Source organism: Nesoenas mayeri (assembly GCF_963082525.1).
Source record: "Nesoenas mayeri genome assembly, chromosome: 4".
Taxonomy (NCBI): Eukaryota; Metazoa; Chordata; class Aves; order Columbiformes; family Columbidae; genus Nesoenas; species Nesoenas mayeri.
The window spans coordinates 29,382,115-29,394,925 of record NC_137540.1 but is presented as its reverse complement, the minus strand read 5'-3'; the positions used below and the strand labels follow the sequence as shown (position 1 = coordinate 29,394,925).

Here is a 12,811-nt window from a genome sequence, read left to right as displayed (position 1 = left end):
TGACCTGAGCTGATTTAGACTTTTAAATATCAGCCCCTGCAGTGGCAGAGCGCTTTCTGGACACAAATACGTGCATCTTGTTAAAAAGTGACTTTCAGGGAGTAGAGATGGTGAGAGGATTGTGGTGTGGTGTGTATCCCAGGTCCTGAGCCAGTGCCTGCGACCTTCCCTGATGTGGAAAGTCAAAACGGATACATTTTTTCACAGACCTCCCCCATCCTATTTTCCAGGTCGTATCAGGGCTTAAAATAGTTTACTTTTTAAATATTTATGTAGGAAATGGGAGACAGTTTGTAGATAACGTTTTTCATAGAACTTTTGCAGCATGAGTCACAATTTTTTTTAGTTGTGACTCTAAAGGATTTTTATCTCTACATTCCTGCCTTCTCTTCCTTCCTCCTACAGGACATTGTCTCCCGTGATTTATAGCCACTTTATGACACTGCCTGCTGCCAAATATCCCCTGTAATTCACCTGACGAGAAGAAGAATTTTGTCAGAGAAGCTGTTACTCTGACAAATCAGAATTCCCATCCACTGAGAGCAGGCAGAGGCTGGTCCTGCCCCTGTTTGGATCAAGGTCTTCACTACCCCCATCACATGAACAGCCTCTTTGGCAATACCTTTTCCCCAAGAGGAGCATGAGCAGCATTGATGTACAGGATCCCTCTCCCAAAAAAACTCTCCTGTGCTTCCCCCTTTGCACAGGGTGATGCCATGATGCCTTCCCAGGGCTGATGTAGAAATCTGCTGCCCATAGTCCCCATCCTACCAAGATCAGCTTGGTAAATTTGGCTGCTCCAACAACCTAACCTTTTCTTTTTTCTCTTCTCTTCTCTTCTCTTCTCTTCTCTTCTCTTCTCTTCTCTTCTCTTTTCTCCTCTCCTCTCCTCTCCTCTCCTCTCCTCTCCTCTCCTCTCCTCTCCTCTCCTCTTTTTCCTTTCCTTTCCCTTTCCCTTTCCCTTTCCCTTTCCCTTTCCCTTTCCTTTTTTCCCTTTCCTTTCTTTTCTTTTTCTAAATATTTTTGGGCTTAGTACTTCTGTGCAAACACACCAGGCTGCACAATCCAGTCAGAGTTGCTACAGTTTTGGGGATGGTTTAGGGATTCATGTTAATCTGCCTTCAGATGACTGTGGCCCAGACAGGATGTGAGACTGGACCAAGTCTGTAATTAAACTCCAAGCCCATGAGGCATTGCCCTTGAAAGCAGTATTTCTGAGTTACTGCAGCAGCAGCCAAGGGAAGGAGGCAGGAGGACCATGATGAAGAGATGAGTGCCTGGTGTAAGCTTTGTCTGAGCAGGGGAAGTGTGGGGGAGTGCAGCAGTCAGTGAAAAAAACTCCTTGCCCTCATTCAGATGATGTGTTTGATGGCATCATGCACGTCCTGTTTCCATTTTTTCCATTTTGAAGGGCTGCCCTTCAAGCTGGAAGCAGAGTTTTGGGCAGAGTAGGAATATATGTGTAGCAGTGCGTAATGCTGCTCCTCTGTTGTTTAGTGCAAGCATGTGGTCTCATGAGGTGCAAGCGGCAGTGCTGGCCTCCGGTGCTGGTGGTGCAGGAAGCAATCATTGCCATTGCTCAGGGCTGCCTTATGTCCCTAAGTGCAAACCTCTGAAGAACAGCCCCATCATAGCAGCTTATTAAAAGCAACAAACAAGGCTTTCATTTATCATGACTCCAAGTCTTCAAATTCTAACTCTTAAAAGCCGCAGCTATATATGGCAGAGCCTCTCCAAGATGCATCTAGCCATTAGAAATGCAATTTAATTCTGAACACTGTCTGGGTCATTTGGAGGCCTGTGGTAAATTAATGACATTGACTTCAGGCACAGTTGCTGGGGCCCATCATGTATTTATATATATACATTTCATTAACCGAGCATGTAGCCCAGGGTTTGAAATGATGCCAAGGGTGTTGATAAGTCCTCCCAGCACAGGTTTAATAAAGTTTGCTCTCTGGACAGTTGGGTTTGCAAAGCACACAGGCATTGCAGGGGTCACCTTGGCTAGAACTAAAGGAGTGCCGGCTTTCCTCGCCCAAGAGAACCCAAAGCAGTGGGATTGGTATTACCAAGAAGCAGCCGACCACAGAGCTCTGGGAGGTCCCACCACAGCTCCAGGCTCCTCTGTGTTGTCTCTGCCCATCTGCAGCCCCTTCTTTGAAGCCGGCACCTGAAGCAGAAGTCACATATTGTTTCAAACCAGCTTGGCTTTTGGAGAGGTGGGTGCCTCAGCACCTTGTTCTTTCCCAGCAAAGGAGATTTTATGCAGCAGGTGGTGTCTGAATAAACTTCACCATTACATGGACATGTCATCTGTTAACCTGAAGCAGATCAGAGTGGCTCCTGCCCGCCCGCTCGAGCCCAGGGCAGCCTCCACAAGCTCTCCTTGTGGTTAGATTCAGTGAGACAGGAGATTTTGCAGGTAGTTTGGATGTATACTGTGCTCTTGGAACAGCTCAGCTCGCTGCCTAAGGATCTTAAAAACCTGGAGAGATCCGGGCATATCTCAATGAGCAGCAATCTCTTATCCTACCACAGCATCTGATCTCATCTGGAAAGCATTTCCTTTCAGCTCCTCAGCTTGTAGACCAAGAAAGCCCTTCGTGGAGTGAGGAGATGGGGAAGCTCCTCTTCAAAGCCATTAGCACCCAAAAGTGGTGACTGCCAGAGAACGGTGGGTTTGCTGGAGTTTCACATCCAGATGTGCCAGCCTTGGATTTTAATACTCTGAAGTTTATCTGTCAAATCAAGATGTTCTTTTAACATGCATCTTCCTTTGTGCTCACTGTTCAGGCAAAAAGCTCCATTCATTTAGCTGTCCAAGTGCACTCAGGACTGGAATGTGAATTTTGTTGTCCACTAATCCAGTTTAGTTTGTTTCTAGTACCTTTAGATTTCCCCCAGTGTTACACCTGTGAGTATTTTGACCCTAAGCACACAGCGTTATGTGACGGGTGTGCAGGAGGAAGGCTGTATTGAGGCGTATTTCCCTTGCACTTGAGCAATTTTTCCTCCCCATAAAGGGAGTGAGTGAGATATGAAGCAGCAACTGTTAGAACATGCATGGAGGGTGAAAGGGGGCTCCTACCTAAAGCATAAGTCATCACAGCCGCAGTGATCTTCTGGAGATGTACCAGTTCCTTGCACTCAAATCCTTCAAGGTTAAACCCAGAAAATGACAAAATTGTCTCAAAACATAAAATGCTTGGGTTCCCTTTGTGTGCTTTTGGGATTTGGACCTCCAGGGTTAACAGAGGTTTAATGAAAGCTCAGCTTCTCCCATATTAGCATGACTCCACAAGTTGCAGCCTTGTGAAAATATCAAATATTGTCAATTACAGTAAAAAAAAAAAAAAAAATTGGCATCACTGTTTAGAAAATGCTTGCAAGTTGTCTTGCTGATGCAAAAGGAGCTTAGAGAGGCATTCTTCACCAGTTCTAATTTAAGTAAGCACATAATCCAGTATATAATTCTGTAAATAATTGCATGCCTTAAGTTATTTTGCATCATAATTGAAGGTGGTGCAGTTTCAGAATGTAAATTTTGTCTAAATAGGCTATTTTAATTTGTTTAGGCATTGTAAGTTATATATCATAAAAATCTGATGAGCACAATTATTTTTTTGAGAATGACGTGTTAACGATGGTTTGAGGACAAATGATGAGTGAGATCTTCAGCTGGCTTTAACCAGAGTATGTCTGCACTGTTGGGCCTCCCACCTGTATATCGTACTGAAGATCTTCCTGTTGTTTTTTCTGCACTATGTTCTTTTTCAGGATGAAGTATTTTATAGTTTTGGTAACAGAAAAATTGTCCGTGCGAGTTCTTTGCAAAGATAAAGGGTAATTACTAAGGTGCAGCCAGCCTTGGGTTGCAGACTTATGCCAGGCTGGAGCAATGGCTCGGCAGCCTTCAAAAGCAAGCTGTGGAGACACAACACCTTTCAACTCACTGCATTTTGAGTTTATTTAGGCTGAATCCTCTCACCGAACGCATAAGGGCCTGCTTCTGCAGATGCATAATGCACGAGTTGAGTGGGTGCATAATGCTGTGCTGAAGCAGTGCTCACACCCATCCAGTGCTTTCTATTCAAGAGGAATTTGAAACTGTCACTTTGCCTGTTCCGAGAAGGTGCTTAAGTTTAAGCGCATGGCTGGTACTCAGAGCACATAGTTTAATTACTTTGCAGGACCAGGATCTATACGTTTCCCCCAAGGCATTTTTCTCCAGCAGTAGCATGTGTCATGAAATTCTTGCAGCCCCGGGTGTTAAGTTCCAAATAGTAATTACAATAAGAAGTAAGAAGTACATATAAAAATGTTGCAGATGTATTTGCACCTTGCCAGGGCTGTGGGATTTATTCCTTATTGTGGGCCTTTTTGTTTGCTTTTCAGTTGCTGCGATGGTGGCTGTGGGTGGGCTTCTTCTCTGCGTGCTGTTGCCTATCCAAGCCTAACATGGTCAGTGTTCTCACCTGTGCTGGCCCCTATTTCGTGTCCTCTCTCCATGTTTTCTGTGCACAGTCTGCCTCTCCCTCCCTTTCTTGTTCTGGCCTGGAAATCGCTTTCTCATCCGACCTCTGTACCCAAGTTGTCTATCTCAACAACTGGAAATAGCGTGACCCAAAGCAGAGTGTGTCACCACTAAGAGCAGGGGTCCCAGGGGAAAAAATGACAAACCTGATGTGTTTGCCGTGATCAATCCAGATACCACACCAGAACTGTCATGTGTCATGTTAAAGCCAAACGTCTTCATCAAATTCTGGTTCTTGTCACCAAGAGGGGACAGGGTGGGTAATTTGCCCCAAGAAGGGAGGCAGAGGGAAGTGGAAAGGTATTTAGTGGCATGTAATGTGCATGTCAGTGAAATGAACTGTATGTCATCGACATACGTGTCAATGTATGACATATGTGGCAACGGCATGGTGCTGTTTGCCAACGATATGCTCCAGTGGCATCGGACATATCTCTGTGGGTGTTGAGAGCTGGGTGTCTGTGCTGCATGCTGCCCCATTCTGCCTCACCAGTTTCTGCTCTCTTGTACTCTCCCCTCTTTTCCAACTAATCAAAGGAAGGATGATTTTAATTTCTGTTGGTTTGACTGGACACGAGTTGAGTTGCTCCTGGGAAGAGAATGAGTTTCGGATCTCTGAGTCGGCTGTAATCTGTGCAGGCAGAGATCTTCTAGGAGACTCCTGAAATCATGGCCCCATCACATTGCTGCTTAAGACATTCCAGTTGCATTGGTAAAGAGAACCTCTCAGTAATCCAGTTGTCGGTGGTGGCCATGCCACCAGTGCAGGAGCAGTGCCTTGCTGGGAGATGTGCCTCAAATGTCCCCCAGCTATATAATCATAGAATGTCCTGAGTTGGAAGGGAATCTACAAGCATAATCAAGTCCGACTCTTGTCCCTGCGTATGACAACCCTAAAAATCACAGCATGTGTCTGAAGGCGTTGTCCAATCACTTCTTGAACACTGTCAGGCTTGGGGCTGTGCCTGCCTCCCCTGGGTGGCCTGTTGCAGTGCTTTACCACCCTCTGGGTAAAGAACCTTTTCCTAGTGTCCAACCTAAACCTCCCCTTGCACATCTTCCTGTCGTTCTCTTGGGTTCTATCATTGACCACCAAAGAGGAGAGATCAGTGCCAGCCCCTCCTCCTCCCCTTGTGAAGAAGCTGTAGAGCAAAATGAGGTCTCCCCTCAGTCTCCTCCAGGCCGAACAAACCAAGTGACTTTAGCTGCTTCTCATACAGCTTCCCCTCCAAATCCTTCACCAACTTTGTAGCCCTCTTCTGGGCACTCTCTGGCAGTCTGATATCCTTTTCATCCTGTGGCACCCAGAACTGCACACAGTGCTCCAGGTGAAGCCACACCAGTGCAGAGCAGAGCAGGACAATCATCTCCCTTGCCTGGCTGGCAGTGTTGTGCTTGATGCACCCCAGGACACGGTTGGCCCTCTTGGCTACCAGGACACACTGTTGGCTCATGTTCAAGTTCATAGTGTGACAGCAATGGGAAATATGGGGTGCGCCCACTCAGAGGACACTGGGAATGGACTAGATGACTGTGAAGAAGAGAGACACACAGGGAAAATGTAGCTGAGCTGGAAATTACCCTCTGCAACATTCCTTGTCAGCTAGGGAGAGACCAATGTGGCAGCCAGCTGGGAAGGGCAAATGGGAAAGGCCATGCCATCAGAAGGCACAAAAACCTCTTCAGAGACATTTATGGAGATCACTTCAGAGGGAGCTTCCTGCAAGAGTAGGAAACAATATCTTGTTCAAATTGGTATTTAATTGTTCTGGCAGTAGTTTGGGAAAGCCAAGGAGTCATTCAGTACAAAGGCAGGGAAAGACTGAAGGCCAAAAATACCACTGCTGGAATTGTGAAACTTCCTTTGATTAACTGGAGGTTGAAGGGAGGGTGACACCATGGAGAGGGAGACAGCAGTGGCTGGGAAAGCTGCTGAGAAGATGGTGAGCTCAGGCCAGTCATCTGGTGTCTCTTCAAACTGGCTGAAGGTCTTAGCTTGTTATCTCAAGACCTTTTAGTGCTCTTCTGATCCCATTCTACAAATAAGAGGACTTTGAGAGTAGGTAGAGTTGAATGAGAGATTCCCAACCAGCATGGATTGCACCAGGTTACCCCAGGTGAAAGTTCGGTCCAGTGCAGTGGAAAAATAACTCATTATAGACATCAAAAAAAGTGAATAGAAAAATGGGAGACAACTTCCGGTATAAAAGCTGTTTGTTTTACACCAGTCCCTCAAGCATTCTGTAGTTTTGTACTACTGAATATACTCTGGGATTGCAAGCAGCAAAGGTGAATGCAGAACACGGACCTTTGCCTCTGGCTCTCCATATCAGCATTGTTTATCCAGGATAAACCGATTTGCTGAACAAGTTATTGTCTCCACACATGAGCTAAGGTGACAGGATCTTGGCCATATGGATGGAGCCTGGTTTGTTTGTTCCTCTGGGTGGAATGCAGTCCTGCCCTGCAACACATATGCAACCTTGTTGCTTTAACATCTTGAAAAAAAATAGTATGAAATGAGCACTAACCCCTTATAAACAACAACCTCACGGTCCTCACAAACTTTCTGTAAAATGCCAGCTCGAGGTGGGTGGGATGCATTCATCAGAGCTGATTTATAGTAAAAGATGTGCTTCTGAGTGAAGGTCTGACCCCTGAAAAGCATGTGACGTTTTGTTACTGTTCAGGGAAGCGCACAGAGTTCATTTGTCTCATATTTAAGAAATTAAATAAATGTGTAAATCTCTGCAGGACTGGGACAGGAAATTACAGGCTGCTTTAGGGCACAAACCAGTTGATGGCACTGGCTGTGCCTGGCAAGGCAAGGCCCTTCCCTCATCGAGGACTTCCAAATGCTGTCCCTATATGTGTCCCCAGTGCCATCCCATATGTGGCCCCAGCTGGGAGATGGAACCTCCTTCTCTTGGGCTTTCCGTGGGGCCAGAAAGGGCACCCTGAAGCACAGGTTCAGACACAAAGTATCTCCACAGGTCCAGGGAGAACAAGCATCATCCTGCCTAGTTTCTTGAAGGATCTTTCTCTCTGAATTGGTTTCTGTCATGCCAGGCAACAGGCATCCGATACCCAGCTGGATTCATCATCATTCTACCTGTCAGTTTTATATTTTATAAACCTGTATAGGGATCATTTTACAACTTCACTTTTATAATCTGCCCCATAAATATTTTATGAGCTGCCTGCCAATCTGTAAGTAGTTTTTAAATAAGACATGATGCCTTAAGAATATTTAAAGTCTCACTTTTTCTTTTCCTCTGATAGTTTTATTGAAAAACACAGGGCCATGCAAGGAAGACAGCTGCTTTCTAGATCCAGAAACTGGGACAAATCCACAACAGGAGTAAATGAATTGAGATTCAGGTGTGCTGCTGAATTACATTAACTCTTTGACTAAGTGTCTCCAGCTCAGTGGGAGATGAAGCGAGCATCAGGATCTTTATACTTCTGCTGTATGTGATATAGAAAAGTTATAAGAAATCTATGGTTTGTATAATGACCATAAACTAGAGAGTGGGTCTTCCAAAGGAGACTTTTGACTCACAGTTTTTCTAATAAATATTAAGCACAAATGCACATACAGAAATGGATTATTTCACAAACAACTGGGAGCTTTATCTTCCAAAAAAATATATTGCAAGTCCACAACATTTAGATACTTTTATCTGCCAGTAAGATTAATGTAGTGAAGCAGAACTGTTAACCTGAAATAGCAGGTTTGAATGGCATTTAGCTGGTGAAGAAAGGAGAAAAAAACTGCTTGTGTGTGTTCTTGAAGGCATCTGAAGGTTGAGAAGGGAAGAGGTGTGGTTTAGCTCCAGTTAGTATGTACTTGGCCCATTTCTCTGGGTAGTTTAAGAAAACAAGTGTGCAAAGGGCACAGGCAATTGCATGGGGCAGGTTTTGCAGCAGGCTTTGTTAGCGATGCCCAACTATTGCTTGACAGTGGCGGTCCACTGCCTGAAATTTCACTTTGACCTGTCTTGTTTTAATGATACTTTGGGGGTCCCAGAGCCTGATTTCTGTGCCGTGCTGCTGGATGAGTGATCCCCTGGTTTGCTTGGTCCCTTTGAGTTGTCCATCAAGGTGCGCTCAGATCACTGGATGCAAGTGATAGCATGTTCCCCATCTCTCTCTCCTCCCTCTTTATGGTCAAAGCATCAGGAGTAAGAGGTGAGGGCATTTGCTTTAAACAGCAAACAGAAGAAATCTTTTATGTCTGATTGGTAGAGGGATGAATTTGTATATTCTAAGAGGAAATCTGAGGTTTGAATACCTGCCTTGAAAACCTCTTCACACACGTACACCCTGATCCAGAAAATTACAGAAATTGCAGAAAAGTGATTTAATTTCTGGCAACTTGAAGTGGAAAAAAATAGCATTTGCCAGAAGTGGGAATTGATGCTCATCTCTAGGTTTTATACTTAAGTGGGCGGCAGTGGCATGGTGAAAGAGAATCCACTTTCACCCAGGGTTTGTAAACACCCAAACATACTTTGCAATGACCCTTCCTCTCTGCATCTCTGCCTTCACCTAGTGCTTAATTTTTTAGTTAATTAGGCAAGACCCCATCTTGGGAGATGGCTACAGCAGGCTCTGCCGGGGGGATAACTGAGCCATGTCTCCATCGCTGCCTTCGTGGACGTTGCCTTCGGAGCGTGATGGTCTCTGCTGGGCTGCTGCTGCTGAGATCGCGCCATGCATGGATTGCCTGGCTGCTGATCAAGTGTGACCTGTTTATTGACCCTGTCACCTCCCTGCCGTTCTGTGCACTGCCTGCCAGTCCTCCCCCTTCTGCACCTTCTACCAATCTGTTCCCTTGCACTTGCTAGCTCGGCAGCGGTGTCTACGTTCCATCGTCTAGGGCATTTTGTTTGTAATTGTGTTTGCATCACAATCCCAGTGCCAAAATCCTCTAACCAAAAGGCTGCTCGGCCCCTTGCAGCCAGCCAGGCAGCAGTTCCCTGGAACAGTACTTCCCATTGAGGGCATGTTTTGTGCAGATGCCTGTTGCTGCCTCCTCCTAATTGCAGTTTTGTTTCTGCTAATCGTATGCGCTTCCTTGCTGTGAGCAATGCTGGAGCGTCTGCGTCCTTCCCATCTCAAAGTCATGGGCAAGGGAAGACGTGACTCCAACTTTCTCGGCTGTCAGCGCCTCCTTGTTACCACGAGGGTTTTTTTGGGGTGTCTCAGCTTGCCATCCCCTGCATGCTGGCTGCCTTGCAGAGCTCAGTTGCAGGTTTTTCTCTTTCAAGCAGTGTTCCTCCATCACGTGTCCATGTGGTTTGCTTGAGGGATGATCCAGTTCCTCTATCCAGTTACCATATCAGGTCCTGGGAAAGACTGGCAGATATATGTGCATCATACATACCTCATCCCACGTTTTTAAGTATATATATATGTATGTGTGAAAATAACAGTTCTCCTCGCCTGTGTGGTTCCTCTGTAGCTTCCTAAGTGATTGTCTGAGTGAAAGAGGTCTCAGAAATGCCACCAAAGCAGCCAGTTAATGCTAATATGATAATGTTGCCTAGAGAAGTGGCAAGAACGGTGAGGGACAAGTTGGGGAAGAGCAGATAAAGACTGGCAGGAGGATGCCCATATGCCCATGTTTGCAGCTCCACGTTGGGATTCAGCTGCAGCCTTGCAGCTGTTCTCTAAAGTATCAAAAGTATCAAAATTCAAAGTTCTGTGCAGCCACCCCATGGACGAAGGGGACCATGCAATATATACAAGATGGTCCCTGCAAAAGCTCTGCGGTCTCTGCAGATCCCACTTCTGCGATTGTAGTGTTTCATTCCATTCCCCTTTCATCATCCCTCCTCTTCTTGCTTTTTTTCCTTCTTAATAATCGCTGAATTACATGTATGGGAGAGTGGATGTGTTCAGAAGCATCTGTGGAATTTAGAAGCACAAGTCCAATTGAAAATCGGTGGGCCTTGGGCCCTGAATCCTGTTAGGGAAATTGCAACTAGTTTGATGAGCTAAAACTGGAACATCAGCAGTACGGCCACTAGAGAGATTGGATTCATTGCTGCTCTGGGTTTCTGTGATTTGAAGTAATGAGCAGGGTTCTGCCATACCAGCGACAAAACCACTCTTCTGTGTTAGCTTTTGTTTGTTTGTTTGTTTGTTTTCCAGGCGATGTGGCTATAGCAAGGCTAAACAAGATCCAGAAGAAGAAAAGATGCATTTTCATAATGGACACAGTGAGTAAAGATCAAATGTGTATATATGCATTTTTGTCTCTCTGTGGTAATAAGAAATACAAGTGAGAGGATTTTTTTTTTCCAGAAACTGTTTTGCTAGTAATTCACAAACAAATTCGGTTTGTTCTGTTATTCAGTAAGTCCCCTCCTGCCCTGGCTCGAAGCCCCATAGAGAACTGAACATTTGAGCAGTCCTGACATATGCCCAGCTGTTTGCACCAGTACATCATCAGCACATCTCTCTAGCAAGCCATTTTATTTTGCTTCTCTGCCTGTACTGTGTGCTATTAATTTTGCCCAGCCAGCACATAAAAGCTCTACAGTTTTGTGGTCTGGATGTACCTGTGCAGAATTCCTGTTTAAAACCTTTTATGCACCTCATACAGCCACGAGGACCAAACCCACAACTCATCTTTGCCTCGGATGCCTCTGCAGAGAAATAATGCCTACTTCTTGCTCCTGGGAAGCTTTTAGAAACACTGTTAAGACCCACAAGCTTATTTGAATACACAAACCTCTGTGGTGATGCTAGACAATAGATCTTATGGTTGTTATAAGTCCTCCCATACCTCCAGAGCCGGTGTTTGAAAAGCCTTCCTTCATTAAGTGCTGTGAGGTCTGGGGATGGGGAACAGCAAGGTGCCTTTTGGGGTGGAAAAGGCAAACGTGTCTCGAGCAAAAGTCAGATTTCCTTTACTGATATGTAATGAAGGCAGCAAGAAGCAAATCAATTAAGAGTCGGAATGTAATGTAGCTGTCTTATTGGACCAGTGAGCAGTTCTCCATGCAAGTGTCCTTATGATTGTCAAAACAAACTTTTAATACGGATATTGAAAATACTTTTCCCCTCTCAAGTCCTGGAGAAAAAGCCTGCTATTGATTGTATTTATACTGGTACAACCCACAGGCTTTGTACTGCAAATATTTCATTTGTTTAAATCTCAGTAACTCCATCTGAAATAATGTGGCTGATTGATGTGCCTGGTAGGGCATAATTTATTGCAGCTCTCTGTCAACCCCATCCACCCAACTTGTTTTGCGAGTTGTTTCCTTCAGCATTTTGATTTTTGTACTTTTCCTCCTGGCGTGTCCTTTCCAGATCCAGAAAGGGATTCTTTTCCTGTAGACCCTGGATCAGCCTGTTATGCAGGACTGAAAGGGATTTTCAGCTGTGCATCATTCCAGCTGAGCACCGTCATGTACTTTTCTAAATACAATAAAGTTTCATGTATGTCGCATACCAAATAAATGTCCTTTCCAAAGGTGCTTGCTTGCACAGTGTTTCAAAACACAGAACATTCGAAAAGCATTATATATTCGTTTTTCCCATAGAAATAGGTTTCCCGGCTGCAATATCTTCCAGCAAACCAGAATGCAAAGGCTAAGACTGAGTGTTGCCCATCATCTGTCATACCGCGTCTCGGTAACACTGTTCATTTGTGTTTGCAGTTAAGCTGCCCGGAGTAAGGACCTACATTGATCCCCACACCTATGAGGACCCTAATCAAGCTGTTCACGAGTTTGCCAAGGAAATCGAAGTTTCATGCATAACCATTGAAAGAGTTATTGGAGCTGGTATGGAAACACATTTCGTGCCCCTTAAAGCAGCGTGGAGGGTTGGCTTTTTTAATGCTAGAAATAAAGAAAGGCTGTGAAATCTTTGTGCTGGTCGGTGCCCTGCAAGTGATGGGGAGCACGTTCCCTCCAAAATTTGGGACATCTTGTCTATGGGTTTGAAATTCAAGGACTGAACTGAAGACAGCAGAAAATTATCACAAAGCTTGAGTTATTTCGACAGATGCTAAGGAACTGAGTCACTTAATTTTCAGGTTCTTTTCACTCTTTTAACCTTTTTCTCCTCCTCCATTAAGGTCAGTCTCAAAGCAAATATAAGAATAAGAAGTCATCTGAGAGAGAAAAAAAGCACAAAGTCCAAAGCTTCTCTGGTTAAAAGAAGAATTTCCCATTTTCTTTACAGTTAAGCTTTTTGTTTGGAATTGTGTCCAACCTTAGGAATGTTTTGTATCGTCTGAAATTGTGTTTTTGG

General features: G+C 44.9%; 1 protein-coding gene across 4 annotated transcripts in view; it reads left to right on the top strand.

Moving 5' to 3' along the window:
• EPHA5 (EPH receptor A5) overlaps positions 1-12,811 on the top strand; it is a gene marked incomplete at both ends in the record, with an annotated part of 198,645 nt that overhangs the window by 161,625 nt on the left and 24,209 nt on the right. For 2 of the 4 annotated variants that reach the window (XM_080343307.1, XM_080343308.1), the window contains 3 exons: positions 4,399-4,464; positions 10,697-10,764; positions 12,214-12,339. In XM_080343307.1, the coding sequence (XP_080199433.1) occupies positions 4,399-4,464; positions 10,697-10,764; positions 12,214-12,339 (260 nt within the window). The remainder of the gene's footprint in view (positions 1-4,398; positions 4,465-10,696; positions 10,765-12,213; positions 12,340-12,811) is intronic. The other 2 variants (XM_080343310.1, XM_080343309.1) reach the window with 1 other exon arrangement.